The 14,084-nt window shown below is 42.1% G+C and overlaps 1 protein-coding gene across 8 annotated transcripts in view; it reads right to left on the bottom strand.

The window, feature by feature from the left end:
• LOC137260935 (SCO-spondin-like) overlaps positions 1-11,801 on the bottom strand; it is a 30,973-nt gene extending 19,172 nt beyond the window's left edge. For 5 of the 8 annotated variants that reach the window (XM_067798500.1, XM_067798499.1, XM_067798496.1 and 2 more), the window contains exons 1-7: positions 11,716-11,801; positions 10,925-11,000; positions 6,372-6,632; positions 5,637-5,837; positions 5,220-5,417; positions 3,672-3,938; positions 3,109-3,309 (exon numbers count right to left, since the gene is read on the bottom strand). In XM_067798500.1, coding sequence (XP_067654601.1) covers positions 3,109-3,309; positions 3,672-3,938; positions 5,220-5,417; positions 5,637-5,837; positions 6,372-6,632; positions 10,925-11,000 — 1,204 coding nt within the window. In that variant the 5' untranslated portion in view covers positions 11,716-11,801. Of the gene's footprint in view, positions 1-3,108; positions 3,310-3,671; positions 3,939-5,219; positions 5,418-5,636; positions 5,838-6,371; positions 6,633-10,924; positions 11,001-11,176; positions 11,322-11,715 lie in introns of those variants that run through there. The other 3 variants (XM_067798503.1, XM_067798497.1, XM_067798498.1) reach the window with 3 other exon arrangements.
• Between the last annotated feature and the right edge of the window lie 2,283 nt (positions 11,802-14,084).

Raw genomic sequence — 14,084 nt, 5'->3', positions numbered from 1 at the left:
ATGAAACAAAGCATTGTCGCTTGACATGTTAAAGGATGACAAGGAAGCAAAAACTAACAAGAATCATGTTGCTCTAGTTGTGATACAGAAACCTGATATTGAGATGTTCAGACTTGAACCTTCAAAATTCTCCAGCTGGAGAAAACTCACACGTATCAATGCGTGGGTATACAGATTCTTATATAACTGTTCCACTTCGGGTGAATACAGAATAAAAGGTGAACATACAACAAATAGAAGAGTCTGAACACAGAATCATTGCCAATGCACAGGAGGAGTCATTTTCAGTAGAATATGCTGCTTTGCAATCAGGAAAGGCGCTGCCTTCCAGTTCTAAACTCCACGCATTCCAGCCACAACTAGATGAAAATGGAGTTATGAGAATGAGTGGGCGCCTAAGAGACGCGGAATGTTTGCCTCTTGGAGCAAGATTTCTCATAATTCTGCCTCGCAAAAGTTGGGTGACAAAGTTCATCATTAAACAGTATCACGAAGACGGTAAACACGTTCTGGGCACGAATCAAACATTGGCCGCAGTGTCGGGTTCATACTGGATTATCTCAGGACGAGAAGCTATGCGAGAATGGGAGAAAGAATGTGCTAGATGTCATAGGGCCAAAGCAAAACCTGTTTGTCCACTGATGGTGCCATTACCGAAAATGAGACTCAAAAAGTCATTCCGTGCATTCATCCAGACAGGAGTGGATTACGCTGGCCCATTTATCACAGTGCAAGGCAGAGGAAAGGCGCGTCAAAAACGTTATTTGTGTCTATTCACATGTTTAACTACACGAGCCGTTCACCTGGAAATGGCATACAACTTGGACACAAGTGCATTTCTAAATGCTTTCTACAGAATGGTAAATCGGCGAGGTCTACCACAAGAGGTAATATCGGACAATGGAACCAACTTCGTTGGTGCCATTAAAGAACTCAAGGAACTTTTCACAAGCTGGATCAGGATGCTGTTCAACGTTCCATGGATAACCGAGGAGTAAAATGGCACTTCAACCCTCCATACTCGCCTCACTTTGGAGGGGTATTCGAGACGATGATTAAGTCGGCTAAACGTGCCATCTTCGCTATCCTAGGGAATGGTGATGTCACAGACGAGGAGCTGGAAACTGCATTTACTGGAGCTGAATCGCTGATCAACTCGCGTCCTCTCACCTATCAGTCGACTCATCCCCAAGATGTGATTCCTCTGACACCGAATCACTTCCTGCACGGCCAGATCGGAGGGGTATTTTCTCCAGAATCCGTCGACACTACAGATTACCATCCACGAAGGCGCTAGAGACGTATTCAAGAACTGATGAGACACTTTTGGAAGCGCTGGATGAAGGAATGGCTCCCAAGTCTGAATCCAAGGCGGAAATAGAGAACTCAAAGCAGAGACCAGTGTGCCAACGATATTGTTCTTGTGATTTCTCCGGACACTCCACGAGGACAGTGGCCCCTTGGCAGGATTGTGAAGACATATCCAGGACGAGACGGACATGTTCGTGTAGTGGATGTACGAATCGGACAATCAGTGATTACCAGACCAGCAAACAAGATTTGTCCACTGGAGTGGTCATCTGAGAATTGTGATAGAGATTTGTGACTTCAGATACATTGGATACAGAAGCTTCGATTTTGCAACACGGATTCTGTGGATTCTCTAACATCGGATTATGTGATACTGGATTCTGTGAAGACACTGGATTCTGTGGATTGTAACAATAGATTATCCGGATTCTGGGACTTTGGATTATGTGACATCAAGATTGACACTGAACTGTGAACTGTGAGTCTTGAACTTTGACTGTGAAATGTTATATGAACTATATGAACTGTTTGAGATTATATAACTTGTTATAAACATTACAGGATATTGGAGGATTAGTGGATAATATTGATTTCAGCTTGTAAGTTTGGAAAGTATTTAATTTCTGTTTGTAGCAGATAGAGATACTAGCATTGTATTGAAATTGATTGAATGCTTGTGTTGTGTTGACAGGAGTCTGTCAAGGAGAGGGGTATGAACAGAAGGAAACTGTTTTCGTTTGTAGCGTGGGTTAGCGCGCACGAATGCACCCGTCGTTGTGCGTACATGCACGTGGGTTGAAATATCCCGTGCATTTCGTGGATATAGCTGGCGACAGCGTTTATGAGTTAAAGGCTCTCAGTTGGTTAGATGACTGTTGCGGGACAAAGACGTCCGTACAGAGTACCAGCCTGGGGGTTACAGTTAAATTAGAATTAAGAATAGCTTCCATTATCGGGAAGACATTTTATACAGAAGTCTTAGCATTCACATTATCGGTGAATGTGAAGTGTGTAGGGATTTTTCATTGGTTTTAACGCTTTGTTTCAGTTTGGGTGCATTAAATGCTCAAACATAATTCTTTTGACTTTTTGTTTATTTCATAAATGGGGAATAACAACTGCCTCATTCCCAGTGCGTGTCCTGTCGTCATAATACTAAGGTATAGGTGATAAGAGTCATTTGTGACACTAGGGTGCATGTTCTGTTTTAGGAACTCTGAGGTGACAAGGGCCAATAACGAAACTAGGGTACATGATCTGAAATTCTGAGGTGACAAGAGTCGGTAATGCGTGTTCTGGTTTAAGAAATCTGAGGGGACATGACGGGCGCACGGTGAGACTAGGATGTATGTCCTGTCCTGATGAAACGGAGGTGACATGAGTCAGTGGTGAAACTAGAGTGTATGCCTAATGATACCAAGGTGAGAACAGACATTGCTAAGGAACGTTTTACGAAGTCAAAAGTAAACGTATTTAGAAATTGGTGTAGTCTGCAGACATCAGTGACGTTTGAACAGTTCGTGAATGATTATTTGTGCTTGAGTGAAAAACGGTTAAACCATATTCTAGCAAGATACCTGGTCGCGGAAGCGAAATCCTCAACCGCTGTGCTACCGAAAAAGCTGAACACCTGTGTGTGAATACGCCTCTGTCAGATGAACCACAAAGGGAGCTGGTCTATGGTGTGACTTTGAGTGTGACCAGTGTTCAATGGTGATGAATGGTGCATCTAAGCTATGTGGCACAAGCATTATGTGAACAAAGAGCTCAAACCCAAATTAATAGAGGTGTACATACCACAAGAAGTTGGTCCACACGCTTGAGATTCAGTTTGACTATTCTGACCAGGACAGGAAGAGCCACCATTGCTGGGAGCTGGGTTAGTACAGGTCCTAGATCTGGTGACGTCACGTCTGGCTGTAGGACCACACGTGGCAGGACAGGAGGGTCCACTCCACGGTGACCACTCACCCCAGTTCCCGTTGACCACACCTGGAACTATTAGGGAACTTTCCTGTAATCACTGACCCTGTATGAATGACCCTGTATGAATGTATGAAGCGTTATTATGTTCTCTTTATGTTACGGGATCAAAACGAACTCCTGTTGTACACCTTATATGTATAAATATGACATGTGACAGACTGAGAGACCATAGGCCCATTTTCCACGTTCAGGACAGCAAACTGTTCATCACAACACGATATGCCAAGAACCAACTACTGACAAGGGACACAACTCTGTATGGCATATTGATGACCATAACTGGTATCTTTTGACGACACCTGCTTATTACAACAAGGACTTATCCACAAAGGGCTTCATTAATCGCATACAGTGATTCAAAACCAGATACTTACTTGCGTTAACTGTCAGCTGGGCAGAGGTTGTCTCACCATTAGCTGTGAAGGAATATCGTCCAGAGTCCGCCACTTGAAGATTAGCGATAAAGAGAATAGCAGCATTGCTGTTTGAAACGATTTGATGAGTTGCGTCTGCCGTTATGTTGACACCATCTTTTGTCCAGACACCTGTGATACCTGACTGAGCAAGATTCACCTGGAATATCACCTGTCCACCGACGGAACGCGTCTGATCGGACAGTGTAATTAGAAAGATGGACGTCGCTGTAACAACAATTGCGCCTGTGTCAGCAATAAGACACCAACTTTATTTAAATATATGTTGTTTTGTATATGTAGCCTACAACGTCTTTCCATTTCTCACTTACAAATGAATTGATAATTAAACAGTCAGTAATTGTTTTCAGACTTGGAGATTACAGCAAAATTAGAGCAATAAACCCACACATTATTCGAAGAAAGGAAACAAACAACAGGAAAATGCAATAAATACAGTGTTTTAATTTATACTGAACCGCAAAAGTACCGTCACCCTACCAAAAATACCTGTTATACTTCATCTTAACTTTAATTATTTTTCCACTTTTTATATGTTAGCTAGATCTGGTTTGTAGCCAATGTTCAGGGACATTTGGTTTCAGATTCTGTATTTGATACAAAAATATGTCGTCAAAACGAAGTTACTAAAGAAATGATGGGACATGGGTTTTTGGCGCATTTCATGAAAATGACATTGCACGTGCTTCCCGAGGTGTCATCCATGCAAGAATAGCTACCGAGCATGCACCGAATCTTTCACTATTCTACATCAGAGCCATGCCACGATTATCAAGGGAACAAAGGGACCAGGCTTTAATGAGACTGAGTTCTGGCCAGACTGCAAGAGATTTGCAAATGATTTTTGACGTTCGAACAGTATACCCTCTTGCAGCAAAGAGTCCAAGTCACTGGAGGCACAACCGACCGTTCTTGCAGTGGATGACCACCCGTGACAAGGCTGAGGGAAAATCGGCAGATTGTCCATCATCACTTGCAAAATCGTTTCTTAGGGGCTAGGGAAACTGCATGGACAACGATCGGTCGTCACCAGTGAACAATTAGTGCCGACACAGTGAGGAGGTGTTTGGGGCAGAGAAACGTCAGATGTCGCAGGTCTTACCGGGGCCTGATCTTCACTGTTCGACATAATCGTGCCCGTCTCCAGTGGGTCACACATCATCGGAATTGGCATCACCGGGAGTGGCATCACCGGGAGTGACGAACCCTAATCATCACCTACGAAAGCCGATATCGCGTCTCGACGGTTGATGGTAGAGTGAGAGTGTGGCGAGTCTGGACCAGACAATCCAGTGAACATCATCTATGCAACTGGGATGCGATGACAAGTGTCAACCAAGTCAACGAACCTGTTCACTTGATCGGATTAGTCGCTTCTTACAACAAGCATACAGAAGACCTGTACTAACCCGGATCTTGACGGGTTTCTTATGCCTTAATGTATATAGTTTCATATGGTCTACGCAGATATGTTTTTCCCATACATACCACAAGAAGATGGCCCACACACTTGAGATTCAGTTTGACTATTCTGACCAGGGCAGACAGCGCCACCATTGCTAGGAGCCGGTCTATCACAGGTCCTAGATCTGGTGACGTCACGTCTGGCTGTAGGACCACACGTGGCAGGACAGGAGGGTCCACTCCATGGTGACCACTCACCCCAGTTTCCATTGACTGCAACAGCTGCAAGGACAATAAAACCCTTTCAGCTTGTAATCCAGTATCGCCATGGACCAACAAATAAAATGAACAGCATAGACGTTGAAGTATCCTGACCAACGTAAAACGGATTATGCAAATTATTCTATTGGAGGTAAGCTATGTGAGGGAAATAATGAGCGGATGTATCTAAGTATCATGATGGATGAGAATTGTAACCCTGAGCGTCAGATATGTACATACCACAGGAAGATGGTCCACACACTTGAGATTCAGTTTGGCTGCTTTGACCAGGACAGGAAGAGCCGCCATTGCTGGGAGCTGGGTTAGTACAGGTCCTAGATCTGGTGACGTCGCGTCTGGCTGTAGGACCACACGTGGCAGGACAGGAGGGTCCACTCCACGGTGACCAATTACCCCAGTTACCGTCAACTGGACCTGAAACTATTGGAGGATTCATGTGAACATAGAACTGTGTTTATTCCATACGTCATGGCTGTCGAAAGAGGCCACTAATGACACATATCGTTGTATCTCAGCCGTTTAGGTTCCCATTGATCATGTCAGTTATATAACTGTCACCATGTAAACATTCGGTTCAACTGAGCTTGGTCATATCGATCTGTCAGTCTTAACTGCATTATAACCCGGGCGATCCGAACATTCACAGGGAATGTGAAATATACCATGCCACGTACAAATGGAATATTTTTTAAAGTCGTATTATCCTGTTAACAAGGCTCCGTTCCACGAAGAGATCGTAGCGCTGAGGAGATCGCAGCTTTAAACAGAGACTTAAAGCTGAGGCAGCACCAAAGAGATCGTAACTGCTTTATTTAAACATAAACTTGCGACTGTCGCAGCGCCAAGGGATCGTAACTCTCACATTTTAACGTACTAGACTTACGATTTCCTTAGCGATACGCTGTTCGTGGCTGAAAATACTCAGATATAGCATAAATGAACTACAGAACCTACCTCCCACAGTCAGATACGCTGATGTGGACTGCCCATTAATAGTGAAAGTATACATCCCAGCGTCTGACGCCCCAGCGTTATACAGGATTAGCTGACGATATTGGCCGGTTTCTGCCATCATCAACTTGCCCTGCTCAGATGAGAGTGAGTTGCCATCCTTGGACCACGCTCCGCTGCCCGTTACCCCATCAGCGACTTGAACGTCTAAAGTTCCAAACCCTCCGGGAGCAATCGTGGTATTTTTCAAGGTGAGCTGAAAAACTGCGATACATTTGGTCAATATTAATGACATCACCAGACAAAGAAATAAACGATTAAAAAAAGAAAGAAAAAACAGTTACACCAGGGTTTCTTTACGAGAGTCGTTAATCTCTCGGTAAGCGAGCAGAGATAATAACATCTGCATCATAAGCCGACAGGTGACCTCAATATATGTCATACGACATCGTTTGAATAGTTAAATGTGTTTCTGTAAACATAAGTACTATTCGATTATCGTGTTTCAAGAACACTAACAAATCGCGCAGCCTTGTGATGGAGAGTTTCTAACAGAAAGTATTACTTTTATTTACTTATAACCACCGCACAGTGTGATCATCATGTCTCCTTACTGCAACAAGTAAAGGGTTTTGAAAGGATGTCGTTCAGTTAGAACAGCCACTCACACTATATGTATAACTTCGTTGAGCAGATTTTTTCTTGGACACCATCATGAAACTGTATTGTGAATTAATATATTTCTAATGTTCATGTCATGTGGAGCATCATTCACTTTACTGAATCTTTAAATTTCCCTGGAGTGAGTGAGTGAGTGAGTGAGATGGGGATGACATTACATCAGTTACGTCACAGTATGTCACATCGTGTGGAACACTAAATGTCCAATGTGGTGCAGAGACAACGATGATGTTGTGTTCATTGTGTAGATTTGTGAAGTGTATTTGTGTGCCATGATCTACTTGTCAAGCAGGAAGTTCACTGAGCTCGCCAAATACACAACTCAAAACGTACATAAAAGACTTGTTCCACAATAGCACATGTCTCGCGGCGTGATAGTATGTTGGTATGTTGGTCACGCGTGTGGTCTCGTGTCGTCATGTACAATCATTTACATTGGCCACGTATGTTAGTCACGTATGGACATACATAACCACGTATGTTAGTCACGTATGGACATACATAACCACGTATGTTAGTCACGTATGGACATACATAACCACGTATGTTAGTCACGTATGGACATACATAACCACGTATGTTAGTCACGTATGGACAAACATAACCACGTGTGTTAGTCACGTATGGACACACATAACCACGTATGTTAGTCACGTATGGACAAACATAACCACGTATGTTAGTCACGTATGGACACACATAACCACGTATGTTAGTCACGTATGAACACACATAACCACATATGTTGGTCATTATTCAAGGACTACCACAAAGATATGTGTTACATATGCTCTAGATAATTATGACATAGCTGTTACAAGAAACATTGAAAACCCATGAATCCCTCAGTAAGTCAATACTCTAGTGCCATAGCCTGTCCTTGAATCCCCTGGAGTCAGACAAGGTATTGTGGACCTGCTGTGCCACAGGAAAAGACCACTAAACACGGATACAGGTTTTGTGAAACTGTCCCAGCAAATAGAAAACACGGGGTTCTAGGACCCTACTGGGTCTGAATGAAATATACAAAACCTCCAGTGTCGTCTATTGTCTATTGTTTTACAACCAACATAACTGGACAGAACGGAACTATGCCTTTCATCTGTGGAGTATATCGACCACGTTCTGTGTAACGCTTCAACGACCGCGCTCAGCAAAAATCGTCTGGCTATATTTGTATCTGGCTGTAGAAGAAGAGAGGACATACAAAACATCCGTGGGTCTAACAAAGCAGCTCCTTGGGCTCTGTGGGGTATTATGTCGTTACATTCCAGTAGCCATACATGGAGTTAATAGCTCTCCGCCATACTTGACCCACATTATCATACAAGTTTATAGGATCAATCTAACACTGTAGGGCAGTGAGTTGAAATGGTACTTGGAATGAACATCAATGTTAGTTGTGTGAGAGATGGTTCATTCAAGAAAAGCAGGACACAATAAGCTTTCCTTGAACACCCGGCGTCATCACTGTTTCGGTCGATATTCAACACTAAACATACTCTGACGTTTTGCAATTATCATTGACGTGTGCAGAACAAAGGCATTAAACAACTCACACTGGGAAACTACTGATACTTACAAAAAGCGAGATACTGAACAGACCTGAACAGTTCCACAAGTTTCTGGTGAATACAAGGCTGACCGGCTGGGTTTGAATATAATATAGAACGTCAGTGCCATAGAGTACCTAGTCTAAACTATACCCTCATACAATTTCCGTTTGCTGTTAAGGGAAGCACTGAGATGGATAGTTTTAACTGATGGCCGAAAAAAGGTAATAACAACATACGTTGTAATGTTGAAACCGGTAGCATTTACCGTCCCAAAGGTAGCACAGAATGTGTGCCAAAGTATACAAGCATGTTTACCGGTCGCCTCATATCACTCCTCCTGCCATGCTACGATAGTATGTAAAGAAACCAGACAATCAAGTGCTCGATGGACCAGATAGATTAGTCGTAATTTGGAAGTGCGACTAGCGTGTAGAAGTACAGAGGATGTTACGATGCTAGTAAATATAGAGCATGGTTTGGAAAAAAGTTTGCTGTACAATACATTGGTTTGCTTGGTGTGCCTGTGTGTGTGCCTGTGTGTGTGCCTGTGCCTGTGTGTGTGTGCCTGTGTGTGTGTGCCTGTGTGTGTGCCTGTGTGTGTGTGTGTGTGTGTTTGTGTGTGTGTGTGAAGGGGTGGGTGGAGAGGTGTTAATATATCGGGAACAAATAGTTTATTCAGGAAAACAGGATTGGCCCATACTGTAGACAACGTCTCTGTGCATGATTCAATGAATCAAACATTACACTGAAGTATTTGGTGATGTTTCCCTCAGGTGTTGAACTTCATATTGATATACACATAGGTTATATACACCTGCAAAGTTTTCAGATGAAAGAATCTCACTACAGAGTGAGACTGGATACTTTGTTTACGAGACCTGTTTATTAGGGTTAAGTAACGTTCACATGCAAGCAATATATGACATAAATCTTCAGCAAAAGAGCTTCCCCTTTCTATACAATATTTACATATCCCTTCAGTGTATGGGACATTTCTGTATCTCCCCAAATCGACTACAAGTTCAAACTACTACATTTGAAACGAGACATGCAAGCCTCAGACGTATAGGGGTAAAGGGCGTAAGATACTTTTGTATATTTTAAGAGCGACTTAAATGCTTATAATAGAAAGAATCAGATAAATAGAAGTACACCATGATTGTTGAAATTGTCGAATAATGTTTGTCTGAAAACTGGAATGCATATCCCTTCACATTTCCCATATATTCTGTTAAACACACATATCCAAATCCAACTCTAATCAGAATATATTAAACATGAATCGTCCTGTGGTTTGAGCATAACGTAACACTGGCGAGGCAGGCTGTGATCATCCAGATTCGGGGGCCTGTGTGAAGACTTAGTAGCCTTAATGGTATCCAGACCAGTTAGGGACTGGGCCCAACATGAGAACTAGCTATGTAACTGACCTTAGATATAAATACAGGTAATACTGAACCTTTATATTTATTTATGTCCTGCCATATCAGTGAGGTGTAAAATCCATATCATGTTATGTGCAGAAAATCGTAAAATGGATATGGTGTTTTATGAGCATATATCTTTTAGCCATATGAATGATATGTAAAATACGTATGATTTTATGTGTGTATATCTTTCAGTTATATGAATGATGAGTAAAATACATATGTTATGTGTGTATATCTTTCAGTCATATGAATGGCGTGTAAAATACACATGTTATGTGTGTATATCTTTCAGTCATATGAATGATGTGTAAAATACATATGGTGTTATGTGTGTATATTTTTCAGTCATATGAATTACGTGTAAAATACATATGGTGGTATGTGTGTATATCTTTCAGTCATATGAATGACGTGTAAAATACATATGGTGTTATGTGTGTATATTTTTCAGTCATATGAATTACGTGTAAAATACATATGGTGGTATGTGTGTATATATCTTTCAGCCATAAAAAGATGGGAACTGTGTTATGCTTATCTTTCAGCCGTGTGACTGAAGTGCAAACTCCATTGATCTTATTCATATACCACTGTTTCTGCCACATGTATGAGATGTAAATTCCATACAATGTTATGCATGGAACTAATTACATTTTTAATGTATTCATGAAAACATGAAAATAATCAGTCAATGTAAATGGTTTGTGTATAGATAGCGTCTAGGTACGCGCGTGCGTGAACTTCATGAGTGTCTACACATGTATGTGCAAATGACTATACTATAAATGATATATTAAAGAACGTGCACGTGACAGTGTTATAAACGATATCTTAAATAACGGACACGCGTGTTAGGATATTTAATATCTGTGCTGACGAATCATCTCACCTTGTTGATGTGAGTATCCTATGTTGATCAATATAAGTATTCCAGGTATAAAGAGGTATCTCAAGGGCGACATCATCTGGAGAAAAAGACAAGAATCAATAAAACAGTCAAAACCTGATCAGTACAAATATACCCGAGTATCATATATTATGATAATCCAGAGAAGAGCACAACATTTTCGTTTCATAAGAACACACATGGATAGAAAGAATGGGACCAATTTTAGTCTTGAGATGAAAACACCTGCGTTACCTTCGAAAATATATCTGGAAATGTTCACCGTTTAGAATGTAGGATCACACCCAACATTGATAGGTTGTGACCAGTTGAAGGGAGCTCCTTTGCCTCACCCTTCCCGAAACTCACAGCTCTCACAGCCCACGTGATTGTGAAATATGCTCCGGGGTTATTGTACATTGAACAGCCACACACCCATGTTGTCGACACGTTCCTATTGTGTCCGCTCCATCTAACACAGCCTACCCTAGCTGCACACGGCTGATTTGTCGGGTAGGCCATATTACTCAGATATGCTTGGCTGGGTTTCAATACCACTGATACAGTTCGATCTGAGAGGATTTGTAATCTAATTGGATTCCTGTCAGTCATGACTTTGGATTACATAAAGTCGGGTATTCACGTCTTGCCAAAATTAAGAAGAGACAACATCATGAAGCTTGTATGTGAACTCACTAGATTGGACACGGGTGTGAGAAACAAGAACCAAAGTTAGGAATGAACAACGGTGCTATGAAAATATTAAGATACATTAGGATATGTGGTAGCGTTACCTTGCCCGATAGCTGTCGTTGGCACACTTACTGTACCTTGTGTCGTCAACGACACACCCGCCCCGCTATCAGCGGGATTGACTAAACCGTCCGTTGTCGTCAAACCAGACAAACCACTTCGTTCTATTATTTACGTTCGTGCATGCATTAATAGTCTTTTTTATCTCAAGGGCAAGATCGGTTATAGCAAGATATGTCGAACGAGGGATCTGAAATGTCTAAGTCCGAGAGTAAACAACAGATACCAGCTCCCTGAACTAGTAAAGCTGATCTGTTAGAGATGTCGTTATCATGACGGGAGATTCCTGTCATATGTTAATTTGCTTGAGAGTTATCAGAACATAACACTAGCTGAAGATATAGTCAGTTATATGTGCCTTTTATAGAACGACTTTACGTTCATGTCACGTGGTAGTCAGTTAATGGAAACGATATTGATTTGTTTCGCATGTTTATCAGTGAGAACATATGATGCAAATCAATCATCAACTATAGACCTGCTTGTCGTTTCCCATTACGATACACACCAGCTAAAAGAAACCGTTACGGTATCCTTTACTTTCAAACCAAATTCACACAACACCAGTTGGCATTGTTGTATGGACATCTAGTCTTGAATTCAAACACCCGTGAGGTTACCATGGATACCGGGTGGAAAGTATGCGTCTGTTATCCTTCTGTTTAGCTGGGCAGAACGATGTAGTGTTGTAGTGAACGATGTGTCATTCCTGTGGTTCTTTAGTCAATGGGGACCCAACTCTGCTTGTGGGGTAATCTTGTTGTATCAGCTTTTGTCACGCTCTGAATAGCATAAAACGATGTGTCGACAGAACATCCTTGACTGGTCTTATGGGTGTAGAGAGCATGGCGACCTGAGGCAACTGAGTGTCTTATGATGATTCTCACTATTCTATAAGAATTCATTGTACATCCAGTCACCCGGTAAAGCTATAGATATCTTCATCATTGCCATGAAGCATGTGTTCGCTCGTGTGTGCTGGACACAAGTACAACACTATGTCGCTGGTGATCGCTTGGGTTGTTTGTTGAAACTGGGCTTTATTATCATCATTCCTCGTAATCATAGAATTTGCAGCCTACGTGACGTTACTGCTGTAGAAGACGATAACCAGATTCTTTTTTACCAGGCTCCCCCTCCCACCCCCACGTTCCTTTTATGAAAACCTTAGGAGGAAATATTTAACATCCTAATATTATACCTACCACAATAAATAAAAATACTTCTGAATGAAAGAAGCCGTCAGTGTGTATCTTTTTTGCATTTATACATAGAAAATCTAATTTAAAATTGTAATTTGTAAATATCTGACATATTTTGTCCTGTTGCTCAGTTGTAAATGTTGTGTATACAGATGTACTATAGATCACCTAAAAAGTACCGAAAAAAGATTGATTGAATGTTACGTCACAATGTTAATTATTTTGTTTAATATCTAGGTATCCAACTTTGCTAATCCACCCGTTACATATCCACCCGGGACATGTCCATGAACATCTGTGCCACCCATCTATCTACCCGTTATTTCCACCCATTATCTCTACCCATCCACTATCATTTATCGAGCCAACTGGATGTATCTCGAAATCCACCAGTCAACCATCATCCTCCCGTCACGTACCCCCTCTCCAACCATCCTCCCGTCACGTACCCCGTCTCCAACCATCCTCCCGTCACGCACCCCCTTTCCAACCATCCTCCCGTCACGTACCCCCTCTCCAACCATCCTCCACCTTGCCACCCCAACCCCTTGCACCCTCAACCCCTGTTGCATGTTTCAACATCAACTCATACATAAAGTGGCAAGATAAAACGCGTGACTCTATTTCTGTATCAACAACCAAATGCAAATATATAAACAAAATGCAACTTCAAACAACTTAAATACATCTTTATTAAAAGACCGTCTTCACTCCTCCATAATGCCACGAGTGTTTTCTTTACGATCGTCTTTATTTAAAGGCACCCGTGGCGAGCCACCTCCTCGTGGTGGGTGCTGGGTAACGCCAAGAGCTCGCCGACACCCCCGTAGTGGACCCGGGGGGATATTTGGTCCACCAACCCGTTTGCCGTGGGTTGCGGCCCTGTGTCGGTGGAGGAGGGGATCCTGGTGGTTGAGGGCAATGGGAGCAGGACCAATGTTCCTATTGCTCAACACACCACTTTGGCCCTTACTTCACCTAGACGGGTGGTAGAACTGGCCCAGTTCTATCAATCGGCTGGTCACGCCAAGCCCTGAGCTACAACTATTTCATGCTCAAAATTTATGAAACTGGTAATTTGATTTTTCATGCTTGGCTCTTTGGAGATTGTAATTTGAAATTCATCATTTTATATCTGTTTTTGCCTA

This window comes from Haliotis asinina, chromosome 14 (genome assembly GCF_037392515.1).
Source record: "Haliotis asinina isolate JCU_RB_2024 chromosome 14, JCU_Hal_asi_v2, whole genome shotgun sequence".
NCBI classification, from domain to species: Eukaryota; Metazoa; Mollusca; class Gastropoda; order Lepetellida; family Haliotidae; genus Haliotis; species Haliotis asinina.
The sequence above is the reverse complement of the archived record's forward strand: the minus strand, read 5'-3'. Positions and strand labels throughout refer to the sequence as shown.